The sequence below is a fragment of the Clinocottus analis genome, unplaced genomic scaffold (assembly GCF_023055335.1).
Source record: "Clinocottus analis isolate CAN_PGR_092001 unplaced genomic scaffold, fCliAna1.0.p SCAF_18, whole genome shotgun sequence".
NCBI classification, from domain to species: domain Eukaryota; kingdom Metazoa; phylum Chordata; class Actinopteri; order Perciformes; family Cottidae; genus Clinocottus; species Clinocottus analis.
In genome coordinates this window covers 1,061,830-1,081,234 of record NW_027175909.1, presented here as the reverse complement: position 1 = coordinate 1,081,234, position 19,405 = coordinate 1,061,830, and the positions used below count along the sequence as shown (strand labels likewise).

Sequence of the window (19,405 nt, the reverse complement as noted above, 5' to 3'; positions counted from 1 at the left end):
TATAGAATACACTACTGGATTACTCAGCGCCTTCTGGCTGTGCCCTGCAGATCAGCTCCCAGCACTGCTCCAGACCTTGGCCCCTCCAGCTCGGTGTGAGCCCTGCCAGACCGTGAAGGGACCTCCGGGAGAGCCAGGAGCAGCAGGACCCAAAGGCTCCATGGGTACGACAGGCTACCCTGGCAGGAGGGGCACTCCGGGTTACCCTGGACCTTCTGGAATACAGGGTCCTGCAGGCCTCAAAGGTGATTCAGATAGACTTCTTCATAGAGATTAATCAACATATTACGACAGGTTTATGTTCTCTGTATTCAATGTCTGAAATATTTAGGGTAGTGGTGTCTGACCGTCTGTAACGGCAGTCTCTTTACTGCTTAATAAATAACAACACAACTTCACAGAGGAACGCGAGGACACATTTTACTGTTGCTTTCATCAACAATTAAAATCAAAACACTGTCAATAACTAACAAATTGGATGTGTTGAGGTTCACTGTAGCCCATAAAACTAGATCATTAAACAAGCGAACATCAGCAAAAATCAGCAGAGCAAAAGACAGCAAATACTTAACGCAAACCCACCTCAATGAGCTGTCTTTGATTTATTACCACTTTGAGTGGCTAATCAGCTGAGATAGAAGCCAAACTGAAACACTCTTCGACTGCGCAGCGTAAGTCAGGAGAACCGGAGCTCTGGAGATATCGAGGCTTGTGAGAAGAGACTGAAAGCTGGACTTGGACACGAGATGTTCATCAGAAAGTCTGCGTCTCAAGTTGGATGCATGGAGTTTGAAAAAGGGGGAAGTGTAGGCTATCCTGGCCTCTGCTGGATTGATATGACTCATTTATTAGGACTCTTGCAAGTTCCCAAACTTAGGGATGTATCAAAAAAAAATCACTGTACCCTTTTAGGCCTTTTGATGTGGATCACCTGGCTGGTTCTTTATGGGCTACTCAGTGACCAGATTCAGTTTGAAACTCTGTAGTGGCGATAGACTGCTAACATCCTGCAGGTGACTCCGTACAGAGCTTTATAGTAATGCCAATGGCTCAAATCTCCATTGCCGGTCTGGCATTCCATCACGTTTGTTAGGCTGAAATATCTCAACAGCAACAGCAACTGACATTCATGGTGCCCAGAAGATATATTCCTGCTGACTTTGGTAGTCCCCAAATTTGACCTTTAGTGTCCCCCAGCAGGTCAACGTTTTTATTTTGTACACGGATTGGCACACATTTCGTACAGGCATGCGTGATTCCCAGAGGATGAATCCTAATCACATTAGTGATCACTTGACATTTCATCCAGCACCACCAAGAAGGTTGACACTCAGGTTTTATTGAAAGGTCTCTTGCCATTGCATAAGGTACAGGTATTTATCTTCCTCTCGGAATGAATGGTACACCATTATCTGGTCACATTTGTAATCCAGCCAATACTTTGGACCAAACATCTGCAACATTGACGACATACCCTTCAGCCTAAACGCTAAAAGTAAGATAGTGAACTTGGAAACCTTTTACCTGCTTAACATCAACATATTAGCTTTGTCATTTTGTCTGAAAGCTGAAAGCATTCGGCCAACAACGTTAAACTAAACCTGTTCAAATTCTGTCTTATGGTTGATTGTGCACTGGAGCTACAGTGTCCATGACATACATGTTACCCACAAATGAACGGAGGTGCATCAGATAATTAGGTTGAATTAATTGAGGTCGTAAAATAAAAAATCTATATCAGCTGTAGTTTTACGGTGTAATAAGGCCTGCAGCCTCTCCCACAGCACCGGCCCCAATGCGGCTGCTTTAGAAGGAACATAACCTTTAAGTTCCTGCAGCTCTCAATCTGACAGCTCATGTATCGAAGCTCAAATGCTATTTTCTTCATTTTTAAAGTAGACATATTATGTCCACAGGTGACATGGGACTAAGAGGGCTCAAAGGCATTAAAGGAGAAGGTTACCATGGACCTCCAGGACCACCCGGACAGCCAGGTATGTAAAAACATCTATCATGTTTTCTGAAATGTCTTCACCCATTAAGCTATTTCAGCAAACTGTTCTGGCATCTGGCTAGTTAGAGCTGTACCTTTTTAGCCAAAATGCATCTCGGCTCTTTGTAGCGTTGCATTATTAATAAATATGCGGGTGTAGCCTGTTTGTACTTAATTTGCAATGAGTACTTTTAGTGACAGCTCCGCAGGTGGGGCAAGGGAGATGTGAGTCCCAGACAGCGCTGTATTTCTTTCGAAGCTATAATAGCTTATTAATTTCTGAGTAGATGTAATTTATGATCCACCGTGTGCTATTTTTAGTTGAACTGCAAGATTAACTAATTTGATGTTACTTCAGTGCCATAAATGAGGCAGAAATACCAGCAACAGCTGTGTTTGTCCTTATTTTCTTTTCTTTTTTGTCGTTCCACATCACTACAGGGATTCAGGGTCCTCGTGGCTTTGATGGAATCGGCCATCCAGGAAACCAGGGTATTCCTGGAAAACCCGGACCTCTAGGACAACCCGGTAAACGGGGCCACCCAGGGCTTTCCGGGGTTTGTGATGTGTCCATGTGTTATCAGACCTACAACCTCAGGGAACATTACAGCAAAGGACCCAACGTCTGATAACGTAGCAGTGTGGAAAGGGCTGCGATGAAACACTCCCGAGTGTTCTGAGGAAGCGATTTACTGTATCACTGATTTACTGAGTGTGACTGTTGATGTCTTAATCACAAAGTGTGTGTGTGGAGAACAGCAACACTGGAGGCAGAAATAACCTTAGTTGACTTAAAGTAAACAGGCAGGTTCATGATTATGGAATTCATGCTTAAAGACTGTCAGCAGGCTAGCCACCTAGCTTACTGAGATACCAGGATAACGGCTTTATACACACTTATACTTGCAAAGTTTCAAAAAACAGGTTCAGATAGTCAGGTTTTAGTCAGATATGCACCAAAATAGTTGTAACTAAGTTGTGTTTTTTTTGGTGTGAATAGCATGACAGCAAAAGTACATTAAAATGAGCTACCTCCTTTATTTCCTGAGTTACTCTTCATGTCGAAGCTAACGTTGCTGCAGGCTTTGTTAACAAGACAGGATTCTTCCAGGCTAACATAACAGCAGTCCTGTCACATTTCAATGCAACATGATTGTGTGTGCACAGAAAACAGATCAACTCAACAAAATTAAACAAACATTTAATAAAACTAAAAATATTAAATGAATAAAATAAAAATAAGTATTCATGCAAGACCCTAAGCTTTCATATGTGGGCTCAAATAAAGAAAAAAAAAAGGGAACGAGATCTCTGATTTAGAGCAAAACTCAAGTAGACCAAGTCTCTTTTAATTCATTGAAACAATTGTTTTTTCCAGCCCGGAGTCCATACCACCAAAAACTGCATATATTACTACCAGAAGTGAACGTGAGTTAGTACACGTGCTGTGCTTGAAAGTGCAGTTCCCTTGGCTTCACAAATGAGGTTCATGTCAACCAGTGAGATTATCGTCTGTACAGTTCTGAAATGATTTTGTTGACAAATGACATGAAAACTCCAGTCCACTCCGATAGATCCTTATCCATTATTATTAGTCCCTACACGTGATCAGGCATGTCCCTACATGTTCCTCCACGTCCCTGCATGTCTCTGCATGTCTCTGCATATCCCTACACGTCCCTACACATCCCTGCATGTCTCTACATGTCACAACATGAGAACAGGACACACAATGTCCACATGTTTATCTTGTGAAAAGTTAGCTAACATTAGATCAGGCAGTTTATCAACTCTCGGTTGAAATCACCCCAACTACAACTGATAGTGTGCAGTACATTATCAGCCATCCCTTCTGGTGGAAAGACATGTCCTATCACCCACTGTGTATGAAGCACCAAGAGCTGTGCTACTCAATTACTGGTTGTAATCCTGTCACTGTCTGTTTTTAACCAATTGTGTTGTTTTCTTTGTTTACCAATATTACATTTTGCATTGCTTTTCTGTGTGTGGATTACAGTGAAGACTTAAACATTGGTCTTATGCAGGCTTATATTTTGTTTTGTATTGTATTTAGTTTCTTAAATTCAAGTAATGAGGTCATTTCAGTAAGAAGCTTTTTGCTCAAACTAAAAGCGTTATCCACTCTGCCTGTCTCGATACCTTCAGTAGAATTACATTTCACAGCATCAAGTCACTCAGAACTCTCTTCTCTAACAAAACTACAAAAGCATCAGTGAATTACAGACGCTTTCTTTTCGCTGTTTTTAGACCACTGTCAAGTTACCGCGAGTCGCCACTCCCAATGGTTTATGGGATAAGTAGTTCCTCTTGAAAAAAATTACGTTCATCTTAATGTACCTTTACCTTTTTTCGAATTATTTTTGCTTCAAATTATAGTTGTATTGATCACATTCATGTTGTAGTTGGTCTTATCCTTTAAACTCTTTATAAGGAGTTAAGCTCTGTTATGGTTGTGCAACTGTTAGGGATGATGAACAAGTAGGAGGATGACTCAGTGTTCAACTCTCAATGTAGCGCTTGCTACTGACTATCTATTGTAACAGGACAGTTTGCTGAGTAAACAAGGCTTTTTCCCGGAAACAGCTCTTCTGTCACCGAGTAGCTCGTCTGCAATGTGCTGGCCTCTGATTGGCGGCCTGGATTCCATTAAAACCATTTGATTTCTATGATGTTTCTCATCCAGTTCAGCATCTGTAGCTCTTTGTTTTTTTCTCAACAATGTTTACTTTTATGAAACTATTCAGTTGGCCCACAATGTGACTGGGCATATTTATTGGAGCAATTATCTATCAATGCTTTTATATGGCTCCACATCTGAGCATTTGTATGTTTACATATTCCAGCTGCTTGGATCATTTAAACTCTGTGCTCCATTCTATGGTCCATCTAAAGTCAATTTACTCAGCAAAAGAATTGAGATAAGCCGTGTGCTCAGTCACATCGGCTACGTAGAGAAATGACACGTCAGTGGAGAGCAGGGGCCTGAACTAGCAAGCAGGATGTGCTGTTAGCAAGGTGACTTCTGGGGGAGATCACCACGGTAACTGATGCTGAACGAAATCCGTTGTATTCCTGATGAGAAAGCAACTTGCATAAAAGCACCACCTACTGACTCTACATCCTCTTATTATATATTCTTATCGTAGTATTTTGTGCGTCAGCTTCTTGAGCGTGTGTGAGTCCTGCCTTGTGCTACTTGGATTCGTTGACTTTTATTTGTACTGTGGATGATTATAGGATGCAAAAGGAAACCCTGATCTAGGAAGCCAAATAGAGAAGTTTCATCAGATCCAGATTAAGCAACAATAAGGCGTTCCTCTATACGAATTCATCACCATTTACAGAAAGAATTTGTTGTTTTATAGGAAATTGCTCTTGACCCAGTTTCCAAAGAAGAGAGCCTAAACCTTTCACACATAGTTAGGACTGATCAGAATATCACACCAAAGACTTTAAACTTCTCGTAGGGTAACAAACGGGTTGGACCTCCCTCTGGGGTTTAGACTTCAGAAGCCGTTGCCAGGTCTTCATAGTGTCACTGCTGTAAGCGCAGGGGGCTGGAATGTATGAATCCTTTAACTCTTACAACTAAAAGTAACTGTTTGATTACTATTGTTGTTTTGTCAGTGCATTTTGTTCAATTTGTTGGTGGAAATATGATTTTAATGCATCAATCACACCTGTATGTTTCCAATTTATGCATTTTGTTAACAGCCATGTCAGTACCTTCTTTTGCAGCCGTTAAGGCATTTCAGTCTAAAATAAAGTCTAAAGTATTGCCAGTAGCACGTAGAGGCATTGTTTCTCACACAGTACTCAAACTAATGATGCTCCATTGATGATGGTGCTATTCCTAGAAACTTCCCCGTGGTTTAAAAACCACAGACACGAGCGGTAAAATAATACAAGTGCTAAAGAAATGTCATTGCAATATCTAAATTCAATTTAAAGTTATCTTACAAGGTTGTATTTTGGCCTGAGGGTGGTGCCGGAAGAAACTTAACGGAGAATGTCACGGGTTCATCCTCAGAGCAGCATGCATTCCATGACAATCTCCCAGTTATATTTGAGACAGTTTTTAAATCGAAAATTGTGACCAAATAGAAACGTCACTAATTTGGAATTTAGCAGCGCGGCTTCCCTCCGGGTTCTCCGGCTTCCTCCCGCGGTCCACAGACATGCAGCTCAGATTAATTGAAAGCTCTGAATGGCCTGCAGGTGAGAATGTGAGTGTGAATGATTGTCTCTCTCTATGTGTCAATTGATAACAGCCTACGATAGTCTGGCAACATGTTCAGGGTGCACCCGGCCTGCGCCCAATGTCAAATAAGATCAGCTCCAAGTCAGGATACTGTGGCCTCTGCCGCTTCAGTTTAGAACATTTCTATTTTGCATCTGTTGTGAGTTACCCACCTTTATTGGAATGAATTACTAAATTGCTGGAGAATTTGTTTCCCTGATTGTTTTACAGCTCATGGGGCATATGAATGAGAAAATACGAGGGTAGTTGGGTAAACCATGACAGTTGGAAGGAGACAGGACACATCATCAGTCACATGTGGTCATTAGTCACCCGCCCTACCTTTAACCTACCTTTAATCTACAAATATCTGCAGCACTATATTTATGCCATGCTACTTCAGCTTCTGCTACTGAGTAAGCTATTTTTTTCCTGCCGAGTACAGTCTCACATGTAAAGATGTGACTGAGTCTTAAAGGTGCAACACAGTATCACTGGTATCTTGAAAAAGCATTCTTTCTTTCATTCTTTGCATGATCTGTCATTCCAGAGCACTGACACCGACCACAGAGGTGTCAGCTTATCAGGAACCATTTTCACTTCTCAACAGTCTACGCTGTGTGAAAGCTCATTTTATATTGCAGATGATGACAATTTTGAGGCATTTTGACCTGAGTTTTACGAGGTCATTCATTTTATCATTGGAGATTGCAGTGGTTGAACAGAAGACACTTCATGAAAAGACACGTCTTTGCATTGTGTTGTTTATCCTTTGTATTTGTAATATATTCATGAAGCAATTCATAATCTTTTCAAAGTGAACTTTATGTCTAATATCCATAACTGCTGAAAAATGCTGTTATTTGTATCTAAATTCTGTATTATTTGCAAATAGCACAGAATTATTTGGTTGTAAAAAGTATTTTATGTTGAAATAAAACTTAATTGTGTAACACTGACTTTTCACTGATTTCTTATTGCAGTTTTCATGAATATGTGTGCAGGTTTTGGACAGCTTTGTTTAAATATAGACACAAATATATATGCACTCACCGGTCACTTTATTAGCTTCATTCTTTGTAGAGTCAACAGTGTTGGAAACATTCCCTTAGAAATTTTGGTCCATATTAATATGATAGCGTCACCTACAGACGTGTTGGCTGCACGTCCATGAAGCCAATCTTCCGTTCTACAACACCCTGAAGGTCCTTCATTGATTACGCTGTGGTGACTGTGGAGGCCATTGGAGTACAGTGAACTCATCGTGATGTTCAAAAAAACTGTTTGCAGAGATATGTTCTGATCAGACAGCTGTAAGGTAATAAAACTGTGTTGTGTTTGTGTCCTACTCTGTTCACTTCATCATGTGTCCTACTCTGTTCACTTCATGATGTATCCTACTCTGTTCACTTCATCATGTATCCTACTCTGTTCACTTCATGTATCCTCTGTTCACTTCATCATGTATCCTACTCTGTTCACTTCATCATGTGTCCTCCTCTGTTCACTTCATCATGTGTCCTACTCTGTTCACTTCATCATGTATCCTACTCTGTTCACTTCATCATGTATCCTCTGTTCACTTCATCATGTGTCCTACTCTGTTCACTTCATCATGCGTCCTACTCTGTTCACTTCATCATGCGTCCTACTCTGTTCACTTCATCATGTGTCCTACTCTGTTCACTTCATCATGTATCCTACTCTGTTCACTTCATCATGTATGAACAGGATATACGCTGGCCACAGACACACATTAATCCACTTTGCAACAGTGCTTTCACATACTGCACCATTTTCTTTGCGGGACAGTAATGTTGATGAATATTCCACTCTGAAAAGATAACTATGTTTTAAATTATACATTTACTTTGCCATTTCTTTTTCTGTATGGAGGCAAAGAGTCATTTGTCTGTGGTTACAAGTTAAGTCTTGAAAAAGCAACAGTATGAAGCAACAAAGCAATGCAAATTAGCAAGTGAATGGGGAAAAGAAGCTAGTGTTTGTACTAAAGAGCTGATGAGAGAAATAGATATGGGAGCATTTGGGTGGTGAAGGTGATGGAAAATACTTTAACGCGGTTACTGCAGGGCTGATGGGAAATGGAAACAGACGAGCAGGAGAAAGAGAGGGGACTGGTGGGAGGGTCTAAGGCAGGGGTGTGTGTGTATATATATATATATATATATATATATATATATATATATGTATATATATATATATATGTATATATATATATATATGTATATATATATATGTATATATATGTATATATATGTATATATATATGTATATGTATATATATATATATATATGTATATATATATATATGTATATATATGTATATATATATATATATATATATATATATATATATATATATATATATATATATATATATATACTGAAAATAAAATGTAATCATCCTTTTTTTACATCTAGCTCCGACGTAATCAACTAGTTAGCATCCCTTTCTGCATGTTAGGTCTTTTATTTCTTTACACATCATCCTTGCAGATCAAATTCCTGTTTCCACCTTTTCTAAAACGTGTTGGCCAGACTCTGGAACTGACGCCTAAACAGGTCACTGTCATCATACTGGATTTGTGCTGACCTTCTGGGTAAGGAGGTTGGCTGCGGTGAGAAGATCTGGGTTTTCTGGATCTGTGGACACTGAGATAAGTGGCCTGACATTACATATTGCTGTGACCTGTGAGGCCGATTGCTTGACCTCCAAGGGACAGACGAAGGGTCAAACATGTCTTTACAAGTGTAGAGTGGGTCTGTGCTTAAGCAGTCAGCAAGCAGATCTGCCATATTCTGTTCCTTTTTTCCCTGTGTGAACTGTAAATCATGCCGCTTGATTGGTTCTTCCAATGATCCAAAATCCAGCTTCACTCAAGTGTCTGACTCACAACATGACGACATGATGTCTACCAGGAGCAAGTACTCGGAGAGATTCATCTGACATGATTTGTGCTTTATGCCAGAAGACCTACAACCCTGAAATGTGTCGATGAAGGGGCAGAGTTTGCTCAATGGACTTTGTTTGGGAACTTGCTTTCCATCCATGATGGAAGGAACTAATGTCATTTTCATGGATTTAGCTTTGCACAGTGAGAACATTTCTGGCTTTTTGGTAAGACGCTTGTTGCAAGTATGCCAGCCAAGACAAGCACTGACTATTAAAACCCGGACGAATGGGTGTGCAACGTGTGAAAGCTGGGAAACAGCTTTGAAGAGAGAACTCCAACTAGAGAAACACTAGGGGTCGCGAGGGGTTGAGCGTTTTCATTTTGGCAGTCACATTTTTCAGAAGAGGATGGCAGCTTGTGAAGTGGCTACCTCTGAGGCCTCGCCACCATCTTCTGCAGCAGGTTTGGCGCACCCTTTTGCTGTACAGGTGTGATGAGCATGAAGAGCTGAGATGTGAAGATTACTGTCACACTCAGAACAAGGGATGTGCGCTTCACAGTTTTTAGCTTGGTGGGTTGTCAAGGTTCAGCATTTAAAGCATTATAATGTCTCTTTTGGAAGGTCCTTCGTTTTTTGAGCAGTTTTTCCGTTGTGGCCTTTTATGGATTATTCCATTATCTGAACCTCTTATCCTATTCAGCGTCGCAGGGAGGATGGAGTCAAGCTGACATTGGGCAAAGGCAGGGTTCACCTGTACAGGTGGACAGTTTATCACAGGGCTCAAATAGAGACAGACAACCATTTACGCTCACATTGTTTTGCATCTACAGGCAATCAAATGAATCTGAGCTGCATATCTTTGGGCTGTGGGAAGAAGCCGGAGAACCTGCAGGGAACCCAGCCTGACACGAGGAGAACATGCAAACTCCACACAGAAGGACGCCTAAACTGCAGATTGAACCCTCTTGCTGGCGACACCACCATGCAGCCGGCATTACAAATTGTTTTCGCAAATTAATGAGTCTTTGATTTTGATGTTTTTTTATTTGACATTATGAGAAATATAGAATTACACCAACCTTCTCTAGTATGTTTCTCTTTCTCTCTTCATCCTGATTTAGGGTAAATAATAGAGAATTCCCCTTACAGAGATCAGAGAAGGGTTAAGTGAGGCTACACATACAGAAACACATGCAACCACTGGCCAGTGATATCCGTTTGTTCTGAAGGAACCCGACTGTTGAACAGAATGTTAATAATACTCACTGGGGAGGCATTCAGGTCTTCCTCTTCTTTGCCTCTAAACTCTGTTTGGATTAATCAATATCATGCTGCTGTTTTTAACAACAAGCCCATTGGCTTCATTCCATTATCCAAACCGCTTATCCTATTTAGGGTCGATGGGGGTGCTGGAGCCGGTCCCTGCAGACATTGGGATCGGTTCACCCTGGACAGGTCGCCAGTTTATCTCAGGGCACTGCCATTGGCTTCGTACACATTGTTCTCAGTTCATTTCGGCGCTTCACTGCAGAGGCACATGAAAATAAGAATTCTTCTTTTACAGAATTACATTAAATATTGTTTCCCCAAGGTCACCCCATGAACTGCAGGTTGATGATCCCTGAGGTTCTGCACTGTATGTGCTCTTGTATTATCTACTGAGTGATGAAGAGTCAAAATCCATTTAGGATTTCCTTCCAAAAACTGTTACCAGAAATGTCCTTAGGTGCTCTTGAGAAAGTAAAAGGATACAACATTGTATTTGGTAGCACTTTATAATACAACACTGTTTAGCATTAGTAAAAACTTAATTCATCATCTTGCACAACTATTGTGAAGTCCACACAGGGAAGCTGGTGGAGTAGGTCCGGATGCATTTCGAACCCGCCAAATCAAGATCCATGATGCTGAGACAGGCGATGGTAGAAGTTCTGATTACAGGCACAACCATTGCAAACATCACAGAGATGCCAGAGAAGAGCTTGGGCAAGGTTTTTGATCGCTTTCTGAGGGACACTGCTGGGTTCCCAAGGTGACAACCTTGTCAGGGACCACCCAGTCATGTCTTTCTCAAACACACTTGATAAGTTAGTCTAGGGGCTTCTGCAGTAGTTTGTTACTTCATGGCCTTGACTCCTAACTCTCTACATTGGCATTTTAGCATGTGATGAACACAGATGCAGCTGCCAGGCCTGTGTGAATTCAGCTTTAGAGTCTCAATTGAACACTCCGAGAAGGAGACTGAGAGTGATTTGGATACAGAATGCAAAACCAAAAACAGCAAATCCCTCCCCTTTATACACACTCACACACACATCTGGGATACTTCCTTCCCCTATCTGGCTGACTTATCGTAGAGTGACTTGAACTCACTGTGAGTCAGACAGCTCTGGCCCTTAGAGTCAAAGAAGAAGAATCTTCTCTTCTGGCCAGGCGGTAAGTCGGCGTCCTCATTCCCTTTAACGCCTGCTTTTATTTACTGTGTTTCTTGCCTATAAAAAGTATTATCTTTTAGCTCCGCTCATTCACATGCCTTCACATGCAGCATGTATTAGTTCTTATATACCTTTTCTAAAGGATTGAGCATTGTAGCTTTCAAATTCATACTGCATGTGTGAATGTTTGAAACTGTATTTTTGTTTCTGACAGATTTTCCCGGCCACTAATGAGATGAAGATGGAACTTTCCACATATGATTACGACTACTTTAATTACAGCGATGAACCAATATCACCAGTGTCACCCTATAGTTTTGATGGAGTCAACTATCTGGGAGCTCAGCTATCTATCCTCTTCTATTTCATGTTTCTTTTCAGTGTCTTTGGAAACGGGCTAGTCCTGTTCATCATTTATCGGTGAGTGAGTGAGTGGGTTTAAAGCGGTTAGAGGTTGCAAGTTTATGCATGGCACTTTTTGTGATTAACTTTATAGAATGCAGCAAAGTGTCCTTTACCTTTCCTTCCATAGAGACATTGAGGTGAAATGTGATTGGTTGAAAGCTCTCCTTAAAAAAAGCTTTAGTCGCTGCAGGCTGGAAGCAGAGTAACAGAGGAAGACAGGAGCTGTGCAATGAGATAATAAGCTAATAGGGAAACATAATTATAATACATGTAGTGTATTTGTGAAAAAACAATTACATTCTAAAATAGCTATAATGTTGTGATTTTGTCTCAAAGGTTTTTCAAAAACCATCTCAGCTCTCTATTTAATGAGGCACTATTGTCCTAAGGCGCAAGTGTAAAGAGAAATTATAGCCCTAAAGCTGAACAATCAAGGGCTTAATTATCGAAATTCTTCATATCTCTTGTGAAAACTTAACTGTACTCATGTGGACGAACTGTTTTGGTGCTTGGAATTGGTTTACCAAAAGGTCTTAGGTTCACAAAAGCAGTGGAATATATGAACAAAATAGTAGATACATGTAAATAAATGTCTAATACCAAGTTTTTTATTATTGTTTTTTGAGTAGAAATTTGGTCTGTCACACTTATTACCAAAATGATAAAAATGTGACTGAGAAATTACTTCATAATGCAGATATAGCTTCATGGGGTGTGTGCGAATGAAACATGGCCATTACCACATTTGGGGTTTTCAATTAAAATATGTATTATACATTAAAACACAATACTATTTACACAATATTCATGTTCAGAAATAGAAAACAGACCCGGGCTGGTGAGGATGGCTGTACTGGAAGGGCTGGTGATGTAAATTAAATGACTAGTCAGTACTAAGTTCACACAGTTTAAACACTTCAACGGGTGTACATGTGCAGCTGAGCTGTGTACCTGGTGTCCGAGCTGCCTGGAACCAGGAGACAGGGGAACAGAGTCCGGGTCTTGCTCAGTCTTCCACGACAGCTTAAGTGCCGGTGGCTGGAGCGAAGCTGCATGCTGTCCACTGCTGCAGCTGTGAATCCTTTTTGTGAAGTAAAATACTACTGGTCACTACTAAGTTCACTGAAAGAAAATTGACTGTGATAGTTACGATGGTTACAATGGTCATAACGATTACGCGCCGTGCCGTTTTACGGATGCGTAACGGAGATGCAGCATGGACTATGCTCACGGCATGAGCCAAATGTGCTAATGTTGCTAACGTAAATATGCTATTGCAAAACAATAGGGGTTGCTGGAGCCAGGTTTTAGGGTTGCTGGAGCCAGATTGGTTAATAGAGGAGTGAATCTTTGTGTAGTTGTTGGCAGAGTTTAAGGGCATCAAGGTGAACAGTGAGTCCAGTTGTGTTTGCAAGATGTTCCAGTTGACAACCCTGCACTTTGAGGTGGTGAAGTTGGTCTGTGTACCAGGGTACTACCTCGACAATATCGCCGGCTAGCAAGAGACGGCTCACTATCCAGCTAGTTATCAGGGAGTAGATGGTAGCATTGGTGAACATGTAAGCAAACAAATCCAAGTCAAAGCGCTTGCAGTAGAATTAAAACAGAAGAATGGATATGTACAGTGATTAAACTTAACGACATAAATAAAAAGAACGAAAGTGTATGTTAAATTAGGCATTCGGTAGAAAAATCAAACAAAAACTGAGCGGCGTTAGACTCGCCACTGTCCCCGTCAAAGCGGTGTTTAAATTAAATCGTTGATCAAATTAAAGCAGATTTAATCCGGTTTGATATAGCACTACTTAATTTCTTCAGATTCAGAGTTTTCTTCAAATTCAGCATTTTCCATTTATTTCTTTTAATGTGACAATAGTTAGACCATTGTTTACATTTTTGGACACATATTGGTTGACCTTGATAGCCATAAAAACTCCCTCAAGTCAGTGTGAAACATCAGTTGTGACCATGAGGCATTGAGTCTTTGTCTCCTTGTAACGGTTGAAATGACCACCTCCTAGGTTTGAAAAGCTGACCACTGTGACCAACATCCTGCTGCTGAACCTGGTGGTGTCCTCCTTGATCTTCATGAGCAGCCTCCCCTTCACGGGAGTCTACTTGCAGCTCTCCTACTGGACCTTCGGCAACGCCATGTGCAAGATTGTTGGCACCGTCTACTATCTTGGCTTCTACAGCTCTGTCCTCTTTCTGACCCTTATGACCTTCGACCGGCACCTTGCAGTTGTGTATCCCTTGTGCTCAATGAAATTGAGGAGTCGAAGCTATGCTGCAGTCTCCTGCGCTGTAGTGTGGCTGGTGAGTGGCCTAGCATGCATCCGGCCAATGATTCTTCACACCACTTTTACATATTTGGACAACACAACTTACTGTCAGGAGTTTCCTGTTGATGACAATGATGTTATTAATGTGAAATTGCTGAGAAACTTTGGATTTTACCTGCAGCTGATCCTTTTCTTGATCTTTCCTCTTGTTGTCATCATCTACTGCTATGTTCGTGTTGCTATCACTGTTATGTCATCCAAGATAAATGAAAAGTTCAAGACAGTCAGGTTAATATTTGTCATTGTCCTGCTATTTTTTATTTGCTGGACCCCATACAACATTGCAATGCTGATGCATGATGAAGCCACTACCCGTGAGGAAAAGGAGAGAACGGGTTATGCTCTTGAAGTCACTCGTGTAATGGCCTATACTTACTTTTGCATCAGTCCCATCTTCTACACATTTGTTGGGAAAAAGTTCCAGAACCATTTCAGACAGTTGCTTGTGAAACATTTCCCAGGGTTGAAGAAGTATGTTTCTGTCAGTCAACTGAGCAGAACCTGTACAAAAAGTACACAAAATGAGCTTTAAGAATGGGATGCCATAACTCCTAATCCTATGTATTGTTTGAGTTGTGTTTGGAGGTTGTAGATTATACATTATTGTAGCCATGATTTCTATGTATAATTAGATTTTTGTTTTTATTTGTACCTTGTGATCTGATATAAAAGGGTGCCCTACTTAGGGAAAACTGATGCATACAGTTTATTTCCCTCCGCATCACAACCAACACCTCAAGCATGGTGAAAACTACAGAACGACTTACAATATAAATCTACCATTCATACAGAAAATAACTTCAATACAAAATATGTTTTCACATTAGGATTAAATAGTGCAAAGTGCTAATTAATGCAGATACATGCTGCTCCAAGCTTACCTAAAGCATGCGTCCAAAGCAAGCTTTAAGGAATGCAGAAACATATATTATAAACATCTCCCACCAGATGACCCTCCTCAACAAAAATGTTAGATGGCTGTCAAACAAATGGAGCAGATCAATGTTTTCATCAATTTGGACAACTAGTACCAGACAGTAAAGGAGTTAAAGCCTCACATTATTCATTCTGCTTAATGCTAGTCAAAGATGTTCACTTTTTCTCTCATTCTCCTTTTCTCAAGATTCAATGGTGTCACTTCCAACCTTGAAAGAAGAGCCCGACTTAGGCCAACCCTTCCTGTACACATAACGAGCTAATGGTTGACCATATCCCATACAGACACACACATGCACACACATAGAAGGCGTGTGACAAGTTGATTTCATACTGTTTAGATTGTGCTATAGTATGTGCTTAGAAAGTTATCCAGTGAGTGAGGGTTACACATACCTAGTGACAACGGTTCTCTAGTACAAAGGTTATAGAAGTTCCTGGATTTAGGGGGTTGGATTTAGGGGTTGTTTAGCTTAGTTTGTTTTCCATTGTAACAAGTAGAATGTGTATAACATTTTTTAAGATGTTAGAGATTTACACTCTGATAAGTAATACACACATAGAGTTACAACTGAGATAGTCTTGTTGTTAGAGATCTCCAGCCTGTTAAATAAATAACACATAAATAACATATTCATAACTGATATACACACACACACACACACATATATATATATATATATATATATATATATATATATATATATATATATATATATATATATATATATATATAGTTCATCTTGTTGTTAGCAAGGTCAGTACAACACAGCTATGCAGCTGTAGTTGTGTCTAGCTATGACATAGCTATGGTGTTCAATAACACTGGCTAACACATTGTTTTTTAATGGATTGGTACAAGGTGAAGCAATAAATGTGACGTCTGTCACAACTGCTGGTTGTGATCGTAATGCAACACTCTTTCGGGCATGAGATGTGTAACTGTGAATGGAGCTTTGGGGAAAAGCTGGAGCATCAACATGACCGACCAAGAGACAGAAAATCTGACTGAAAAGTACAAACTGCAGGTGACAGGTGACGTGATAGCCATCCTGCCACTAGTGTCATCCTATACCACTGATCTACAAGTCAACATGGATGTAAAGAATGCTTTTTTTTCAAGAATAAATGGCTTTGCGAATGTTTTATGTCAAAGGAATGCGTTCAGCACATTGCATTCAATGCATTTGGGTGAGACACATTGAATATCATTAGAACTTAAAATAACTAGACAGGGCATCTTGAAGAGCTCCTTTGAGCCAGGGTTTGTCATGTGGTCCTGTCGGGAGCCACTAGTTTGATAATAACCAGTCTTCAATGACCGTCATCATATTTCCCTTGCTAATTTTGCTGTAACATTTGGAGCAATCAAGTTGAATAATAGTCTTGACGTTCTCTCCCGGTGAACTAAATCACGGAACCTGATGCAACCTGCACACGTCAACCCAGCAGTGGGAACCACTGTAATAATCTAATCCATAATTTTGGGAAAGCAATTCCTTAGTTGTCTGATATCATAGAATTGTCAACGTGTTACACTCCGTTTCAATCTTCAGTGCCTCCGCTCTAATCAATTCCCGATGATGGGGGAAAGATTTGTATTTACCTCATCAATCACAATGTATAAATCATCCTAAGTCTAATAAACAAACCATCATATTAGGCGATATGAGGAAACAATCCTCTCAGTGTGAGGCGACAATGGTATCAACAAGTCAAGTTTGTGACGATGTTATGTCATAATATCTATGGCTGCTAGAGGGCGCTATACCTAGGACATACACAAAATACATTTGGATCACTGGCTGCAATGGCTGATTTTGTTGTTATTCTTTGAGGACAGGCCCGTTTTCCATCAGAGAAGAAATTTCAAGCTTAGAGTTATTATTAACCGAACATGGAATTTTGATGAACTATCATTTTAGCATTGAAAGAAAAAGGTAGTGTGAGATAACATATGTGTTGATGTGAGTTGATCGCAGTTAAGACTGAGTCATGCTCTCCAGCAGCGAGGTGTCGGTGTTGACTCCCAGAGGATTGGTATGAAGCCAATCTTCTTGCTCATAGTCTTGTTTACTGATGCGATCTGCATACAGACGTATAGAGCCATCCGTGTTAAATTGAAACTTCTATGGGGCGACTGTGGCTGTCCTCTGTCGGGAGAGCAACAGAGGAGGATCCCTCTCCCCGGATGGACAGAAGCAAAAGATGTCATGTGACCAGAATGAGCAACATAACAGAGTTACAGCACAATATATGAATATGACAGAAACTATTCATATAATGAGTAGTAAACGCATGGACCACGATCCACATAGCCACAGTCCATGTCAGCGGAAGAGGTAGAGAGGAGGAGGGGCATCAGCAGGGCCATGGCGACCGAGGCTGGACCTGCTTTAGACACAACCAGGATCCATGGCAATGGATGTTGAATGTTAGTTAGTTAGTTAGTCCTGATGGGCAGGCAGCACCTTGCGTGGTAGGGATCATTGTGGCTGAGTGTGAATGAGGTTTGATCACTGATTTGGGCTCACATGCCATATCTGATGTAGAATTAGCTCAGTGATGAGATATCCTGAAAAATCAAGATAACTGATACATTATTTTGATATGTGCAGGTATTTGAGTCTATTACTATATTAAGTGTTCATTCCGAACTGTTGTTTAATGTTGTTGCACTTCCAATTCATTTTATATTCATCTCAGTGGACATTTCCGGTGTGAAGACTTAATTTCAGTCCTTTGCAGAAACAACTACTATTTTTTCCATTGAAAACTCAGCCCCAGATAGCAATCTGTGCTCAGTGAGAAATGCATGCTATGAGGCTTGATTGTATCTGCTTTGGAAATCTCACAGTCTGCATTGGCATGCCTGAAATAAACAGCCACACATTGGTTATGTGTGCAGACTCTAATCTTTGTGTGAACATATAAAGACGGACAAAGGATCATTCCTTCTTCTGGGCGTTGTTGCATTTTGGGGGCTACTTCCCTTGAAGTCTGCATTTCAATACAAACACATCCAAATGCATCAACAAGACTGTTTATTTTCCGAAAGCCGCATCACATGCATACAAAATGGTTTTACCCAAACTAGAAGGACATGAAGGGCTTATGCTGTTTCTACTGTTTCCTCTCTGTTTTATTTAACCACAAATTTAAAAAAAATTGCACAGAAGCAGATGGATGGAAATACACTCAGTGACATAATCTTTGAGCTAATACAAACCAAATTGAATTTCCAGATTGATTAACATTTTCCACGCATTTTTTCAGCACTTAAATAAAGCAAACATCCAAAAGAAGGGACAAGGAGGCAACACTAAGAATGAAGCATATGCGAGTGTAATTCACACACCTGTATCCTGTATCCCTGCCTGGTGCACTGTGCTCTCATTGCTAGCGTCTGCTAGCTCGACAGCTGTGAGTAGTCACAATAGCAACAAGGTCGTCCTCTTAAATTACGGTAAACAACTAGCTGCTACAGCTTTAACTGCAATTCTACAATGCACCATATGTCATATAGAACTGTTTAATAGTCCGTACAGCGCTGTATAGGAATGGCATTATACTGTCATTTTAGTGTTAGTGTGATGTCCATGGACAGTTCATTACCGGAACATTTATTCCAGTAGTGTAGAATGTATATTTACAGTATGACTGCTCGAAGCTAATGATTTAAAAATGTTACATTTCAAAATAAAACACCTGAAAATTGCTAACATAGAAACAACTTGGACAAGAGATAGCCTGACAATACTACACTTTTATTAAAGCCAATGCAGTGTCACACACAACCCATAACTGACACTTTTACACTGATCACATTTTTGCAAAATACAAATAATAAAAGCACCACATTAAATTGCATTCATTAAAGCAAATTCATCAAACACATACATGAACAAAAACATTTTAAGTAGTTACATTTTTGGACAACACAATCAGAACAAAACACTGAATCCTGTTAAACAGATTCTCAACTATTATATCATTTGTTTAATAAACTAAATGTACCCCAGTATCACTTTTTTTAATGACATTATTAAAGTCAGGAGTGCAATAGAATGCAACTAAAAGAATAAATCTGGAACTGCACATTTTAGACAACTGGATA

General features: G+C 40.2%; 2 protein-coding genes across 2 annotated transcripts in view; both read left to right on the top strand.

Annotated features, from left to right (window-relative positions):
* si:dkey-225n22.4 (collagen alpha-1(XXI) chain) overlaps positions 1-2,855 on the top strand; it is a 45,121-nt gene extending 42,266 nt beyond the window's left edge. The window contains exons 29-31 of the mRNA XM_068582149.1: positions 51-245; positions 1,917-1,994; positions 2,435-2,855. Coding sequence (XP_068438250.1) covers positions 51-245; positions 1,917-1,994; positions 2,435-2,622 — 461 coding nt within the window. The 3' untranslated portion in view covers positions 2,623-2,855. The remainder of the gene's footprint in view (positions 1-50; positions 246-1,916; positions 1,995-2,434) is intronic.
* Positions 2,856-11,579: 8,724 nt separating this feature from the next.
* LOC137789002 (C-C chemokine receptor type 1-like) lies at positions 11,580-14,884 on the top strand. Its single transcript, XM_068582231.1, has 3 exons — positions 11,580-11,606; positions 11,820-12,025; positions 14,032-14,884. The coding sequence occupies exons 2-3, from the start codon at positions 11,841-11,843 to the stop codon at positions 14,882-14,884; spliced, it is 1,038 nt and encodes a 345-aa protein (XP_068438332.1). The 5' UTR covers positions 11,580-11,606; positions 11,820-11,840.
* The last annotated feature ends 4,521 nt before the right edge of the window (positions 14,885-19,405 follow it).